The sequence below is a fragment of the Heterodontus francisci genome, chromosome 2 (assembly GCF_036365525.1).
Source record: "Heterodontus francisci isolate sHetFra1 chromosome 2, sHetFra1.hap1, whole genome shotgun sequence".
NCBI lineage: Eukaryota > Metazoa > Chordata > Chondrichthyes > Heterodontiformes > Heterodontidae > Heterodontus > Heterodontus francisci.
In genome coordinates this window covers 134,788,573-134,806,745 of record NC_090372.1, presented here as the reverse complement: position 1 = coordinate 134,806,745, position 18,173 = coordinate 134,788,573, and the positions used below count along the sequence as shown (strand labels likewise).

The following is an 18,173-nucleotide window of genomic DNA, read 5'->3' as shown; positions in this document are numbered from 1 at the left end:
GCTCTTCCTATCAAAATGAATCACTTCACATTTCTCTGCATTGAACTTCATCTGCCACCTATCTGCCCATTCCACCAACTTGTCTATGCCCTTTTGAAGTTCTATACTATCGTCCTCACAGTTCACAGTGCTTCCAGGTTTCGTATCATCTGCAAAGTTTGAAATTGTACCCTACACACCAAGGTCTAGGTCATTAATATATATCAGGAAAAGCAAGGGTCCCAACACTGATCCCTGGGGAACTCCACTACAAACCTCTCTCCAGCTCAAAAAACATCCATTAACCACTACTCTTTGTTTCCTGTCACTCAGCCAATTTCGTATCCATGTTGCCTCTGTCTCTTTTATTCCATGAGCTACAAGTTTGGAATAAAACAATATCACAAGATGCAAAAAAAAATGTTTTAATGTGCATATATCTCTGATTTTTGAGAAAGTTCGTCAAAAAAACATTTGGTTACAAAAAGATTTGCAAGGGATAAAGGGGCTATAAGCATCATATTTAGAAATAGAATGAATTCAATCACAGAAACCAAAAGGGCTGAATGGCATTGCAGCAGTCATAGAAGATGAAAATACTAACTTTAGCTTAGAGATGACTAGATTTTGTTTAGCTGCCAAGCCAAACAGGACTTGTATGTGTCTGATGTGGGATGAAATGTGCAGAGTGGCTTTTAAGATGTTAAGTTGTTAACTAAAAATTGAATTCTGCCCAGCAATTAACCTTTATCGAAAAATATCCAACTTGAAGTGAAAGAAAAGGTGCCGTCATGATTCTCCAGGAAAAAGGTTGACGAAGCCAAAGGCAAATTTAAGATTTGGGTAGCATCAAGTTTCAACTTTTTAACAAAAATAACAGTTTTTACCTATTCCTGGGATGTAGCAACTGGACTTTTGCCCCAGCTATATACAAGATTGAAATTACATCAAATTCAGTAATAACTGCAATCATTCTGATAAGCGTCAGAGAAAAGTTAAAGCAAATGACTTTTTACAGCATCAAGAAAACACATAATGTTCCTTAGATTCTCAATAATCAATTTTTTCCTTTTAAGGTATGCATACGTCTTTACTCCATTCTTTGACTATTTTTTCATCTTGCTGCTCCCAATAGTTTTTATTTTAGACAATTTTTTAAAAAAAAGGATCTTCAGGTAAAAAAGGTTGCTGACCCCTGAACTAGGCTAAACTTCTGTCATGTATGAAGAATGTGGCATACAGAAGAAAGGACATTTCCTAATGAATTTAAATTCAGCTGATCTCATTTATCTTTATATGCATAGAATAAATTATTAATCCAACTTGCCTGCATTTGGAAGTATGGGCTCCCCATACTTGCTATATTATTCCTAAAAACACCCTCTTGCTACAGATCGTCTATCGATATATCAATACTATAAACACAGGTCTAGTTCAACACACTAGAATGAGCCTCTGATCTTCCTCACACTTGCAGGAAACACAGAATGATGGTATAACATCTTAAAAGCCACTCTGCACCAGTATTCTGCCACCAGGCCTAGTAATTTAAATGATACAGGACTCAGTGAAAATATTCACACCAAAAATAATGCAGCATTTTAAGTTTTTTAAGGGATATAGTTATATATAACGACTGAACAGAAACAAACATTGGGCAAATGTGCTTGGTGAAAATCAAGGATTATAAACACGAGCAACAATTCTTTCAACATTTGAAATACTAGCTTTAAACAAAAAGCTGGCATCTGTTTGATGTCAAAATGTTTCACTGTATTTGCAAGGCTCAAAAAAAACACCTATTAGCGAATAATAGCCATCCTCCTGACTCCAGGGACTCCCTGGTTCAGACGTGTGGAGCATCAACAGAAACAGCTGCCTGGTGAAATACATCTCCGCAAGAAGTTAGGAATATTTATGAACTTTTTAAAATCTATATCAGTGAAAGAGCATCCAATTCTGCATTCATTCTTTATTTGAATTTTAATTGCATCAATAAATTAATATGACTACACCACACATAAGTTACTACTGCATTTTAACAGGCAGCTGTTAACACACGAATGTGCGCATACATCTGAACGTAGTTTTAAAGGTGTCCCACCTGTTTGTCCTGGGGAATTGGCTGCTGGTGGAGACTGAGCACATTGAGCCAAAAGATCGCTGGAAAGATGGATTAGTGCTGTCTGATCCCACTACGGAATGGTTGATACCTTCCATGTAACTTCGAGGTTCTGTGGAGTAAAGGTGTATTTGGTGTAAGCAGTTCAAAGAACTGTGTTTGGTTTTGCTGTCAAGTCCAACAGTATTTTACATCATGAAAGGAGTGAGTTCCATACAGGATCAATGTATATAAAGCCTGAATTCACAAGTCACTTACAATGCAGCAAAGGGGCTGAGGGCAGTTACAGATCAACTTAAGATACACCAGGGTTCTAACCTGGAACTTAGCCAGTTTGGATAGTTTGGTATGAGACTAGGTGATGTCTTTACCAATTAAATCACTAGAGCATGTTATAAAAACAGAAAGTGCTGGAAATACTCAGCAGGTCTGGTAGTAACTGTGGAGAGAAACAGAGTTAACATTTCAGGCCGATGGCCTTTCATTATGTTACCTGATGTGTACAAATAAAAAAAGAAATACTTGCATTTATATAGTGCCTTTCACAACGACTGGACATCACAAAGCACTTTACAGCCAATAAAATACTTTTTAAACTGCAGTTCACTGGTGTAATGTAGAAAACACGGCAGACAGAAAGCGCACAGCAAACTCCCACAAACAGCAATGTGATAATGACCAGATAATGATAATCTTTTTTGCGTGATGTTGATTGTGGGACAAATATTGGCTGGGATAACTCCCCTGCTCTTCTTTGAAATAGTGCCATGGGATCTTTTGCATCAACCCAAGCAGGCAGATGAGGCCTTGGTTTAACCTCTCATCCGAAAGGTGGCACCTCCGACAGTGCAGCACTCCCTCAGTACTGAACAGGAGTGTCAGCCTTGATTTTTGTGCTCAGGACCTGGAGTGGGACTTGAACCCAGAACCTTGTGACTCAGAGGCAAGAATATAACCAACTGAGCCACCACTGACAGCTGATCAGCTAAAACTCCGTTTCCCAAACTAATTATTATACATTTTGTTAATTTAATTTTTTAAAATGTAGAATAGTGTGCTCTAGCCTTTTCAGCTTGTTTTACCAGATTGGTGTTGATAACATAGCAAAACTGTTTTCAGTAACACAATTTACTGCACCTTTAAGTGCTTAACCCAATTGGCAGCTTTTCATTCATGGCCAGACAAATGTGAATCCAGAAATAATTTATGGTTCTCTATATACTTAGAATGCACATTGTTCTCAATTAGATTGGTACAAAATCAATTTGTTTCCTCGAAATGTTACAAGAGGGGAAGAACTTTTTTTTTCACTTTCAAAATTTTTTTTGCCTCATACAGCACTCGAAGAGTTCACCTATAAATACAGAGAGCCAGACATCTACCTGACAAAAGTCAGCATTTAAGAAAAAGTAGTAAAATCATAAGTAAAAAGCATTCTTTTGAGTAAAATTTTGCAAACATGTTGACACAAGCACAAAGACTAGATAAAGCTATCTGAAAATCAATGGAACATGAAGACCGCCCAGATTCCTTACATAGCAAGGATAACTTGCACATCAGAGGTTATTCTCCGAGAGAGCTTGGAAATGGTTCAAACAGGGACTTGCATTAGCTTGTATACCTATTTCATATCAATAGCTTACCCTTTTATCTACAAAGATGGCAGATGTGTCAGCATGGCTCCGAAAAGGTGAAGGACAGGGACAATTATTTAGACTATTTGGGACAAATTGTGAGAATCACTGATACATTCCTCAATATATTTATGAATTACAGGACAAACATGCCCCATTAAGTTTTTTTGCTCCCTACACTGCACATGTCATTTGCTAAGAATTTCTTCACAGTACCACAAAAAAATTCAATGGAGCTAGAATGTGAACAGTCTTTCCCTTACCTCAGTGAAAGTACTCACTAAATTCCATACTTTCATAGATTTAAAATTGGAGGAAAGGACACAGCAGCTTCAGTTTTCGAGAATGTACTGTCTAAGCTTGGCTAAAGTGAAAAAAATGTTTTAAAGTAGTGTTCTTTCAAAAATGGACTCAGTCACTTGAAAGCAAATCTCAAGCATAATTTAAAGAGTGTTATAAACCCTTTAAATGACAGAACTATTCGTGCAATGTGTTGGGACTCTGAAATTTGTCTCATTTATATCAAAGTGTGGATCTTAAACAGTGGTAGCTTTGGAGAAACAACCATGCGTGTATAACCTTTCGAAGTAATTGTGACTTGTGTCTTCTTTTGAGAAAAAACACTGCTGGCCTTACCCAGAAGAAATGTTCAGCCTGCCTGCAGCTGGAAAGGCACTGCTGGCAACAGCCATTTACATTTGGTGTTGCTGGCATGGCTATCTCCAAAAGACCTCAGAAAATCACCAAGTGGTTACTGGCAACTTCAGCAGATAGACTTTTTGCCTTCTCTGTATTATACAACTGCTGCCAACTTGGGGTAGCGCTATAGTGTAAATAGGGCCTCACTCTTACTGTGGTAATAGTCATGCCCATTAGAAGAAAAAGCATGGAAGGCATTTGAATTACTGACACTTTTTCTGGGTGCACCATTTGGAAAAGACTTTTGAAAATGGAGGAGAATCACCAACATACTGCGAAACACTATCCAGTAAGAACTGGGTTTCAACCACCATGTCACTCCCTATTTTTGATTCTTCATTAACAGTGTAAATGTAGCTTGAGGTTAGACTCAGAGCCCAGCCTGACACCAAAGGGAAGTAGAACAAAACTCCTTGGAGGAGAAAATCTGTCTCTGCTTTATCTTTGGTGTCAGTTTGGGCATTAGTACCCGATTTACACCACACAAACTTGTGGTGATGTGCTGCTAAACTTGTAGTGTTAATGCATCATAACAAATATATAAAGATAGCACAATAATGTGCTTGACAGAATCATTATGAGCACTATAGGCATTGAAAGGCGATTACCATGCACTATTTAAATTTGTGTGCACTTGCAGCAATACTGGGAAGGAATGCTTGTTTAAAAAGATACACCGTGCAAATGACAGGAATGTGGTCACTCAAGAAGATTAATGACTGCAGTTGGAAAACATGTAATTTAAGTGTGTATACACAGCTGCTCTTGGGTATAACTTTAAAAAAACCTCAGCTAATATTTCTTACGTAGCTCATTATATATTGAAGATTTCAAATTAAGACAGAAAGCAAAATAAACAAGCAATTTGCCAAAATGCAAACATTTGACTGCCTGATGTAATCTCTCAAATACATTAAGAATCCCACATTATTTGACAAATACAGTATTATGATCAAAATTTGTATGTTTGAAGCAGAAGTCAACCTGCCATCATCTCAAAGCAACTAGAGATGGGCTATGAATATGGCCTTGCCAACAGCCCAAGAACAAAATGAAAAACTATTAGATGCAAATGCCTGTGCTAATATGCTTCATCTTTGTTGAATACAGCTTAGCAAGACTATAAAATGTATGTGTAACAAGCAATAAGGTGATACTGGTCCTAAAATAATCCAGCAATGAGCTTCTGACTTAAATTCCCATAAACTGGTTCTCGTATTCCTCTTCCTCCCACTCATTGCGTGCTATCTTCCATGTTACCCCCCCCAAATTACTAACCACTACCCGGAAAAATTATAAAACAAAATTCAGCTGATAAAAATTGTGCACATTTACACATTAACGCAGTACAACGCCAATATAAAACTGGAGCAACTCTTCAATCATCCATACAATTCAATTGCTGAGCTCAGATTGTGACACAGGGTCTTCACATGACTTTAGTATATAGGATCATAGGAAAGAGCAGGAATAGGCCATTCGGGCCATCGAGCCTGCTCCGTCATTCAAACAGATCATGGCTGATCATCTACCTCTATGCCATTTTCCCCACTATCCCCATAATCCCTTGATGTCCTTAGTATCCAGATATCCAGCAATTTCTGTCTTGAACATGCTCAACGATTGAGCTTCCACAGCCCTCTGGGGTACAGACTTCCACAAATTCACCACCCTCCGAGTGAAGAAATTCCTCCTCATCTCAGTCTTAAATGGCCTACTCCTTATTCTGAGACTGTGTCCCCTGGTTTTAGACTCACCAGCCAGAGGCAACATCCTATCCACATCTACCCTTTCATGCCCTGTAAGAATTTTGGAAGTTTCAATGAGATCACCTCTTATTCTTAGAAGCTCTAGAGAATATAGACCCAGTTTCTACAATCTGTCCTCATAAGACAATCCCGCCATCCCAGAGATTAGTTCGGTGAACCTCCGTTGCACTCCCTCTATGGCAAGTATATCCTTCCTTAGATAAGGAAACAAAAACTGAACACAATACTCCAGGTGCGGTCTCACCAATGTTCTTTTCAATTGCAGCAAGGCAGCTTTACTCCAGTACTCAAATCCCCTTGCAATGAAGGCCAACATACCATTTGCCTTCCTAACTGCTTGCTGCATCTGCATACTAGTTTTTAGTGACTCATGAACAAGGACATCCAGGTCCCTGTGGACATCAACACTTCCCAACCTCTCACCATTTAAGAAATACTCTGTCTTTCTGTTTTTTTCCTACCAAAGTGGATCACTTCACACTTATTCACATTATATTCCATCTGCCATGTTCTTGCTCATTCACTTAGCCTGTCCAAATCCCCTTGAAGCCTCCTTGCATCCTCCTCACAATTTACATTCCCTCCTAGTTGTGTGTCATCAGCAAATTTGTAAATATTACAATTGGTCCCCACATCCAAATTATTTACATCGATTGTGAACAACTGTGGCCCAGGCACTGATCCTTGCGGTACCCCACTGAGATTGACCCATTTATTCCTACTCTCTGCTTTCTATCTGTTAACCAATTTTCAATCCATTGCAGTATATTACCCCCAATTCCATATGCTCTAATTTTGTTTACTACCCTCTTGTGTGGGACCTTATCAAAAGCCTTCTGAAAATCCAAATCCACCCCAACCACTGGCTCTCCTTTATCTATTGTACAAGTGACATCCTCAAAAAACTCCACCAGGTTTGTCAAACGTGATTTCCCTTTCACAAATCCATGTTGACTCTGTCAATCATATCATTATTTTCCAAGCGTCCAGTTATCTCATCCTTCATAATAGATTCCAACATTTTCCCTACTACTGACATGAAATTAGCAGGTCTGTAGTTCTCAGTTTTCTCTCTCACTCCCTTCCTAAATAGTGGGGTTACATTTGCTACTTTCCAGTCTGCTGGAACCTTTCCAGAACCTGTAGAATTTTGAAAGATAACCACCAATGCATCCACTATCTCTGTAGCCACTTCCTTCAATACTCTGGGATGTACCTCATCTGGTCCAGGGGATTTATCAACTTTCAATCCAGTTAATTTTTCGAGTATTACCTCTTTGTTGATATTAATTTCTTTCCGTTCCTCAGTTTTACAAGTCCCTTGGTTCCCTAGTATTTCTGGGAGATTTTCTGTGTCTTCCTCTGTGAAGACTGACCCAAAGTAATTGTTTTGTCGCTCCGCCATTTCCTCATTCTCCACCACAAACTCTCCTGTCTCTACCTGCAATGGACTCACATTCATTTTTGCTAATCATTTCCTTTTCACATAACTAAAGAAGCTTTTACAGTCTGCCTTTATGTTTCTAGCTAGTTTACATTCATAATCTCTTTTCCCTTTCTATATCAGTTTCTTGGTCCTCCTTTGTTGAACTATAAATGACTCCCAATCCTCGGGTTTACCACTTTTTCTGGCGACCGTATCAGCCACTCCTTTGAACTAATGCAATCCTTACCTTCGTTTGATAGCCATGGTTGATTCACCTTTCCTGTTGGGTTTTTGCATATGACCAACAGTTTCACTAAGAATTGACTCAGGACAGAAAGGGGATATGTAAAAGTAGTTCAATGTACGACCTCATTTCCTCTCATAAGCTTTTCATCTTATTCCTTCTAATCACAGTGTTTCGTAGGCAGCACATTAGCTTTTCTTGTTATTACATCAGTTCATAATAAGCTCCTTGTGCACAGGATTTCACTTTCCCTCTACTCCGATCATATCCTGTGTCTTGTGCTCCATCCAGCACTTACAGGCAGAGAGAAAATGGGAGCTGTAATTAAGGTCTGAAGTTGCTAAAAAGTTAAGGCTGGAGGGCTGCAAAACACTGTCGAAAGATAAAATGTTGTTTCTTGCGCTTATGTTGAGCTTCATTGGAACAGTGTAGAAGGCCAAAGACGGAGAGGTCAGATTGGGAGTGGGATGAAGAATTTAAATGGCAAGCAACATGGAGCTCGGGATCAAACCAGTGCACAGACTGAAGGTGTTCAGCAAAGTCGCAAACTAATCTGCTTTTGGTTTCCCCGATGCAGAGGAGACAGTATAGTGAACAGCAAATACAGTTTACTAGGTTGGAGGAAGTAACGTAAATTGCTGTCTCACACTGCAGGAGTTTTTGGGGCCCTGTGGTTTGAGAGGTGAGCAGACGTGGAATGAACCCACTTTAAAGGGTGGTTGAGTTTGCCTGCTCTGGGGGTGGTGAGGTCATTTGTATTGCCTCATTTGTATTGGAGGGGTGCCTCTGGAGACAGTGCTGCAATATAAATGGGTATTATAGAGGAATTTTGTGGAAGGTTGCCAGTGACCCAAACATGTCCCAGCTACCCTCAGGAATGTGCTCAGCTGTTCAGTATCTGGCCTCAGTATAGCTGCATGTTAAAAAGCAGTCTTCAATGAGTCCCAAGATCATGCAAGGAGTATCAATTCAAAAGAATGAAGTAACCAAGCAAATTCTAAAACAACACAAACCTGATTTCTCTGCAACCTCCCCCCAAAACACTGAAAAGTTTTTGTTCTAATATATACAAAGACCTTTAAGAAGCACTTCCAGAATTTTCTGCATGCTGCAAACACATGGCAAAGATGTCGGCAAACATCCTGCAAATTCAACATTTCTACGATAAATACATTCCAGTTATGCAGCAATGTATTTAAATTTCCCCTGTACACTAGCAAACAAATACACTTGTTTGAAAGCCCAAAGCACCAGTCGAGTATAATCTGTTCACACTGGAGAGATAGTGTTTCAGCGCTAGCCGTTTACTTGCAAATTGCTAAATGTCTAACATTCAGATAGAAACAACACATATCAGTCTGAAACCATGGTTTACCTACCAACTGAAGTAGTCATGGTGGAAACCTTTCATATAAAAAGGAGCTATAAAGATGAATGTCTTGAAATGCTGTAATTTTACTAGAGCCAAAGGAGTCTTTGGCTTGCTGTTTTGTTTGCCAGACTTCAGTTTAAAAGCAACACAGCAGGAACACCACATACAAAAAACGTGACTTCACTCAAGAGATTATCCAGTCTCAGTTGCCCGTTCTTTCTTACTTACAGTCTGTAATAAACCCAGTACAAAAGCACAACTTCCAGAGAGACTGGGAAGTGGAGAATTCGGATTATGTTCAAAATGATGATGTTTGGTCAGCAACAACTTAATCCACTCTGCCCATACAGAAAATAATTCAGCATTTGCTTCTCACAGCCACAGTCAGCCTGTCCATTCAGTGTATTCATGCTCTAAATGGAGCCTCATTTACATTTGACTTTTAACTTACACAGCAGCTTTGTTTTGCACCCTCCCAATCTGCTTCTACCAATGAAAAAGTACTACTAACAAAAGTCAAAGGTCAAAATGCCCCTCAGGACAAATACTTGGTGCACATTTTCTTTACTGCCCAAAGGTATACAATCCTTAAGTGCTTCCATTATTAAACTGACTTTTGTCTAAAAGACATGTACCATGTTGAAATGCAGCATGCAGCTGCTATCATATTTTAGATCATACTAGCTTGCAGCATTTCACTACCACAGGCAAAAAAGTTTTAAAATCAGCAGAAACTGAGTCAAAAATAAAACAAAAAGCTTTCAAGTCACATAACTGAGCAGCTGAAATATTGTTTGCTTACAACAGTTGCCACACATCTGTTGCAGGCTCAGGAAACCGAAGAGCAAATCAGGAAAAAAATTGTTTAAAAAAAACAATTGACAAGGGCAAGCTCGTAACATAGCCAAACATCCTCATTACTTTAAAAAGTTACATTACATCATCCTTCCAATGCAGACCATGAAGATCATGAATAAGCTTAAACTTTCAATAAAATATTCATGTTCAATCCTTGTTCTTATGACATTTTGGCAGAGATTTGATTTTTTTTCCCCCTCCTCCCTTTATCCTTCTTCCCCTAGATTTGCTACATGACAATGGTCCTTTGGTACCTCCTCCGAATTGGAGGGGCCTTGGACAGAGAGCAGCAAGTGCTATTCAGCTATGGGGCCCATCATAGCTGAGAACGAGTCTGCTCTCACTTAACATCTACACTTGCCCTTCCAGGAAAGAATCTGGATAGAAATGAGCAAAGATATTTTTCCACTTTCTCACAAAGGGTACATGTGACTGTGATAGATTTGATAACTGAGTAACCCACCTACACTGCCCAATCTCCCGTATGAAAAACAGGCGGGTTTCTAGCACTCAAAATATTGTGTTTCCCAAGTGTCAATAGCTTGACAAAAGAATAGGATTACAGGAGGAATAACTGCAGGGGATGAAAGAAGTTAATCTTATCCAAAGAATTTTTTTTTTTTTTTAATTAAAAAGTGTAGCACTTTCATGGAAAAGATTTGTCAAAAATCTATTGGTTAAGATGATGATTGAGGAAATTCACCTGTAGTGGAGGTCTGGTGTAAAACCAGTGAACATCACTTACATGCGAATTTCCTCAGAAAACCCCGGTGCAAAACAGCTCTTACATCATTTTTGTGAAATTCTGAGGCTTGGTGTTTATACAAAGTTTAGGAGAGCGGCTGAATTCATATTAAGCTCAGAAACCTAGAACTGCAGGAAGTACTAAACGGTGTATTAAAAAACTTTAGGTTTGAATTTCTTTTTTGGAAATGCAGGCCAGGATTTTACACTGGCGACGGGAGTCTGGAAAAAGCGATGCAGAGAACCCCGCATCACCTCTTCTCCAGAAGGCCCGCCAAATCTAGTGCCAATCAGGCACTTAAGTGGACAGCAGCAGGCCTTCCATGGGAAGGAACCTGGTGCCGGAAGTCCCACCCTTGGAGACCTGCCAGCCAATCAGAGGCTGACAGCTCTTCCACTGAGCAGTGCCACCATGGAGGCAGTGGCTGCTGCCAGAGGAGCACCTACCGGAGGTCCAGGAGCAGCACTGGACCCAGGTCATAAATAGGGCAGGATGGGAGGGGTCTCGCGGAGTGGGGGTATAGGAGGGGATCATTAGCACGGGCAGGGGAGTGGCTCTCAGCGGGCCCCCACTTCCCAACTCCGGGTCCATCGTTCAGGCACTGTGTCTTTTAACAAGAGACCACGCACCCCTACCCCACCTCCCCTACCGCCTTGGGGCCGGGAAGTAGCCCGCACGGTTTATCGTGCTGTGTTTCCCGTGCGCCAACAAGGCTACCCGCTGCATGGCTAATTGTGGCAGCGGTGGGATGAGGCCCTTAATTGGAAGTTCATTGCCCAGTTAAGGGCCTCAATTGACAGTGGGGCGGGAAGGCCATTCATAGACGTTCCCACCCTAGACTCAATATTGACGGTGGTGGGATCCCCCTCCCCCCACCAATCTTAAGCTCTCCACATCTCCAAACCTGCTTGGGGGGTAGGGGGGAAGAGTATAAAAGTACCCCCGTGCCAGAAGTATAGCATGCTGAAAGTTAGATTGAAGCCATCATTCCAAAGAGTTTAGAAAGAGCACGCCAGAAGTTTGATATTTTTAGCTAATTTAGTAATTTCAATGGCAAAAACCACTACTGCTAATTTTACTAATCTGGAAATAAAGATAAAAACAAGTCATAAAATTTGGATTTCAGATGAATTATTAAACTTATTTATGGATCTATTTCAACAACATTCTAATTGTAAGCTATATTAGTGCTGAGCAATGGTGATTTACTATTGCTGTATAGTGCATTTTGATACTCCTCACTCCAGTATGTAATATGTCAAGAAAACCCTATATACCAAATGCGAAATATTAATTTCATCAGTTGGAATCTTGCATTAGACTTTTACTGGAAATTCTTACAAGTAACTTTTTAAAAAGTAAACTGGCAGCCAAGATGGCCATTGCAATTTACATCTGAAACACCAAAAGATCAGACTGGAGACGACACGACTGATTCAACCTAGCCAGAACAATGGGGTGCTCTCTGATTAACTTACCTGGAATGGCCTCATCAGCGCAGCCAACAGGGGCCATCTACACCCATTGACTTTGAAATAGCCAACCCCCTCAGAGTGTGACTGGACAGCTTTGAGGTGTAGTGCCTTGAATCTCAGAAGATTCCAGAAAGACCTCATTAAAACAACAAAGGGGCTTGATAATATCATGTGACTACACAGCTCTGGAGAGACTGTAAGCTTTGTCACACAGAAAGCAGACAGGAGTAACTGAAAAGCCGTCAACGAAGCAGACCTCTCTCTCTCTCTTTCTTTCTCTCCCTAGTAAAGATCAAGAAAAGACCCGGCTGCAACTGGTAAAGCCCCTCAAGCCTACAGACCACCACAGCCTGCAACCAGGGGACATGAATCAAACCCCCCTTCTGCCTTCAGGAGCCACGAGAGAAGCAAGCCCACAACCGTGCACGTGGCCCAGTGAGGACTTCAGGAATACAACTTCAGTTGAGGACTTGAGACTTAAAGCTATATTTAAATTCCATTTATTCCAGATTCTACCCCCAACCACAAAAGCTGTTTTCCCTCTGTAATCTATCTGTGTGTGCAACTCTCGTGTGAATGTGTGCGTAAATGAATAGATTTTAGTAATTTTTACGGTTTAGAGTGTTAAGAGTAATAAAGGGGAGGCGGTGGCGTAGGGGTATTGTCACTGGACTAGTAACCCAGAGACCCAGGGTATTGTTCTGGGGACATGGGTTCAAATCCCACCACAGCAGAAGGTGGAATTTGAATTCAATTAATAAATCTGGAATTTTAAAAAAAGCTAGTCTAATGAAGGCCATGAAACCATTGTCGATTGTTGTAAAAACCCATCTGGTTCACTAATGTCCTTTAGGGAAGGAAATCTGCTGTCCTTACCTGGTCTGGCCTACATGTGACTCCAGACCCACAGCAATGTGGTTGACTCTTACATGCCCTCTGAAATGGCCGAGCAAGCCACTCAGTTGTATCTAACCGCTAGCACTGTGGATGTGCCTACCCCAGATGGACTGCAGCAGTTCAAGAAGGCAGCTCACCACCACCTTCTCAAGGGCAATTAGGGATGGGCAATAAATGCTGGCCTAGCCAGCGATGCCCACATCCTATGAATGAATAAAAAGAAAAACTTACATTTTTCTTGTTTTAACTCAAGAAAACCTGTCTGATAGGTTATTTTGCAATTACATTAGAGGAACAGGAGCAATTGTAAGTTCAACCAATGTGTTAAAAAGGATAAACCCTGTTGCGGTCAAACCAGAGAAGGGGCGAAAGGGGAGCCTGAGACCCCCTCTCCTCACCTGGCCATAACAAATGCTATTCATCAATCTCCAAGATGGGCATCTTAAACATTCTACAAGTGCAGATTAAGCACTATATTTATTGGATCATGTGTTCCAAAATACCTTTCACTTCAGCAGTCAGTTACAGAGCAACTATAAATTTCTAGTTTCAGACTTACAAAAATAATTTGAGTGCTTTAACATTGGTAGGGGGAAAATATCTGCTGCTTTCTATTCAATTCCAGACAACAAGGTTATGTGCAACATTACCACCAAGAATCTATCAATTGTCTGATAGGGAGAAGAAATACAGGCAAAAATTCCAATCAAGAGGCTATTATACCAAGATCAATTGGACATCTCACTGTTTTTTTGGTTTTAAATGGTTCAATAATACAAAATAAAATTAACACACATTGATAAAGAACATATTGACCCAAAGATGGTTACTGTACAAAAGGAGACCTGACAGCCTATTGTGTCTGTGCCAACTCTACGCTAGAGCAATCCAACACTAATCTCACTGCCCCATGTTCTGCCTGTAGCTCTCTTTTTTTTTTTCAAATAATTGCTCAAGTTTCCTTTAAAAGATGCAATGGTCTCTACCTCAACCAGTTTTTGTGGAAAAGCATTTCAAGAGTGAAAAGTAAATTTCTCCCAACTGTCTCCCTCGCTGTCCTGGTGTCAATTTTAAATTAAGACCCATCACTGAATCCCTAATCTTTTAAATCCCTGTTCCACTGGAAACAGTCCCAGTATCTCAAGTCTCTCCCCTCCACCTGCAGTCCCCCCCCATCCCTGGCATCATCCTGATGAATCTATGCTGTACATGCTCTATAGTTTGAAAGTCCTTTCTACAATGGGGCACCCAAACTGTATTCTATGCCTTGTACAAATTTGTATAGTGCCCCTCAAGCAGAAGAACATTTCAGAGTACTTTACGAAGGGAAGAGGAGGACACTCAAGATGGAAAAGATTGGGGGAATCAAAAGTACAATCAACGACTATGGTGAGGCTTTCAACGCAATGGCAAGAGATTCTGAGGCAGCGCACTTTTGTGAGAGCAGGAACACTGGCTAAAAGATCAGCTACTGCTTGTGGAGTTGAGGGAGTAGTCATTCAGGTTTGTAGGAGTGCAGGATGTGTGTAGGGTCATATTGCTGTAGAAGTTTGGGGTTATTATACGACTGTCTTCATACAAATTATATCGAGTGGATGATGAAAATAATCATAAAACCTGAAGACTCCAGATTTTCCAGTCTAAGTGCATTTCCATCCGGAAGGTTAGGAAAGGATTTTGCAGTGACATAAATGGAATTAAGCAATTTCATTCAATGCTCTGAGATCAGTTTACAATCATTATTCCAAGCACACCTTTGGATGGAGGCAGGGAGCAAAAAATTCCATAAGTGTAAGTTAAAGGGATGGGGTTAATGAAAGAGGAGGGTCACATTGGCAAAGAAAAATAAAAGCCTCTAAAAAAGGCTTAAAAGGTGTCTTAATCCATTAGCAACATTTGTCAAAAATGAAAGGGAGGAGACTAAGAATCTTAGTGACAAACAAAATGTATGCAAAGGAAACTCAAAGTCTGCAGTTAAGTGACACAACAACCACTCAAACTTCTTTATTCAAACTACACCTATGCAACTTGAGCTCTCCGAGACCATTCCTGCACACATTTTGTCTGCCGTTCTGGACCCAAGCTCATCAATCCATTTCCACTTTTTCTCTTTCGTTTTGAACTTCTTTTCTCTTGACTCCTCCTAGACCCCTCCCTTATATCGTCGTGCCTCCAGTCACTTCTCTACTCTCAGCCGCTCTGCCCTCCCAATTCCCTACTCCAACCCTTCAGTACTCCACAAGCTTCTTGTTCTCTTTCCACCATCCCAGGCTCGACTCCCTCTTAGCTAAGTGCACAGCTTCCCTCTGTGCCTTGCTTGGCATCCTCCAACGGGCTCATTGAGACACTCAGCACTGGCTCATTACAAGCAGCAATCCCAAATGCTGTGTCCCGCTCTCGTCAACCTTCCCACCCAATGTGCCCACTGGGAGCTAACCATGCCAATCTTCTTCCTGTTCAACTCATCCCTCCCACTGCTGACCCTGTGGACTCTGCCAGTGGATCAGCTCTCACCACCCTTCTATGTATCTCCCTCCAGAATGTCAGTTCACTTGTGAACAAGGCCCTTGCTATCCATTAGCTTATTGTGGATGATTGCTTCAATGTCATAGCCTTAATGGAAACCTGGCTGAGGGGTGATGACACCTTGCCACTCAATGAAGCCTCTCCACCTGGCTACAGCTGCAACCACTTGCCCTGCTAAGACCATCGCGTTGGCGGCGTGGTGTTTATTGCCAGGTCACATCTTGGCCTGACCCCCTACTCCTCTGGTACTTTCTCCTCCTTTGAGCATCTCACTTTGTTCCACCCCTCTCACCTCTCTTTCAAAATCATCATTCACTACTGCCCTCCCAAGTACATTAAAAATCTTCTCACCAAAATATCTTCAATGCTTTCCTCCCTCACTGAATGATTTCTCATCCTTGGTGATTTCAACCTCCATCTCAACTCATCATGTTCTCTCTCCTGAGTTCACCGTCCACTTATCCTCCCTAAATCTCTCCCTCCATGTATACTCCCCAACCCATATTCAAGGCCACCCCCTGGGCTTTTCTATCGCACGTGGTCTTGCTAGTCCCATCGTATCACTTACAGGTGAGACCATCTCTGATCACATCCTTGGATCACGGACCACCCGCATCCCCCTTGCACACCCCAACCCTACCTCCTTCTGTAACCCTCCCTGGAAAAAAAAACTATACCCCAATTCATTTACAACTGCAATTTCAAAATCCCAACTATCTAGCCTATGGCCCTCCTTTCGCCACAACATTTCTGCAGCTATTGATTTGCTCAACCATACCCTCACCTCCACCTTCAATGCCCTAGTCCCCAATAAAACCATTACTCTTTCTCACCCTGGCCGTTCCCTTTGGTATGACCCCCATCTCCACTCCCTGAAGTCCAAGGGACGCAGACTTGAAAGGAAATGATGGACAACTGGTTTGCCATTCAGATCCAGCTGGACCACTTAAAACACTATTGTGTCCTGTTCTCATCTGCTAAAACTGCTCACTATTCCAGGATCATCCTAGAATGAAAAGATAACCCCCGGCTTCTTTTCTCTACTGCAAACCATCTTCTTAAACCCCATTCCCTTCACCTCCAACAATAAGTGTGAGGAGCTCAAGAACTTCTTTGTTACTAAGATCGAGACTATCTGATCAGCCGCCTCTGCCATGTCCCTCCCTTTCACCAGTCCGCTTAGCCAAACTTCTTACAATGCTCACCTGCCCTAGTCCCGAACTCATATCTTTCTCTAGTTTCTCTCCTATCTCCTTCATGTCCTGTCTGAGATCATCTTGTCCATGAGACCCACCTCCTCTCCCTCAATCCCATTCCCACTAAAATGCTGACCACCCAACTTCCCCTCCTGGTTTCCATGTTAGTCAATATTGTAAACGCCTCTCTTTCTTCAGATGTTGTCCCTTTCTCCTTTTAATCTGACGTCATCACCCACTCTCCTCAAAAAAACCAATACTTGTCCCACACATTCTGGCAAACTACTGTCCCATCTCCAACCTCCCTTTCCTCTCCAAAGTCCCTGAACGTGTTGTCACCTCCCAAATCCATTCCCATCTATCCCGGGACTCCCTGTTTGAATCCTTCCAATCAGGTTTCCATCCCTGCCACAGTATCAAAACAGCTATCAAAATCACAAATGACATTTTATGTAATGTGACAAAGATAAACTTTCCCTCCTCGTCCTTCTTGACCTGTCTGCAGCCATTGACACAGTTGACCATACTATCTTCCTCCAAAGCCTCTCTGCCGCCATCCAGCTGGATGGGACTGCTCTCACCTGGTTCCATTCTTAACTATCTAATCATAACCAGAGAATCACATGCAATGACATCTCTTCCTGCTCCCACACGGTTACCTCTGGTGTCCCCAAAGGATCTATCCTTGCCCCCTTCTATTTTGCATCTACATGCTGCCCCTCGGTGATATCATCCAGAAGCACAGCATTCGTTTTCACACATAAGCTGACCACACCCAGCTCTATCTCACCACCACCTCTCTCCACTCCTCCACTGTGGCGAAATTATCAAACTGCTTATCCGACATCCAGTACGGGACGAACAGAAATTTCTTCCAGATTGGGAAGACGGAAGACGGTATTTTCAGGCTCCGCTCCAAACTCCCTTTCCTAGCTACCGACTCCATCCATCTCCCTGGCAACAGTCCAAGATTAAGCCAGTCTGTTCATAACTTCAGTGTCACATCTGACCCCGAGTTGAGCTTCCGACCTCATTCTTGTGTCATCACTCAAACTGCCTAGTTCCACCACTGTAACATTGCCTGCCATTTCTCGTGTCTCAGCTCATGTGCCACTGAAGCCCTCATTCATGCCTTCATTACCTCTAGACTTGACTATTTAATGCACTCCTGGCAGGTCTCCCACATTCTACCCTCTCTAAGCATGAGATCATTCAAAACTCTGTCGCCCGT

The 18,173-nt window shown here is 41.6% G+C and overlaps 1 protein-coding gene across 7 annotated transcripts in view; it reads right to left on the bottom strand.

Moving 5' to 3' along the window:
- The window catches only part of LOC137347116 (tensin-3-like), a 547,175-nt gene that overhangs the window by 48,664 nt on the left and 480,338 nt on the right, over positions 1 to 18,173 (bottom strand). For all 7 annotated transcript variants that reach the window (XM_068011228.1, XM_068011236.1, XM_068011247.1 and 4 more), the window contains one exon: positions 2,084 to 2,213. In XM_068011228.1, coding sequence (XP_067867329.1) covers positions 2,084 to 2,213 — 130 coding nt within the window. The remainder of the gene's footprint in view (positions 1 to 2,083; positions 2,214 to 18,173) is intronic.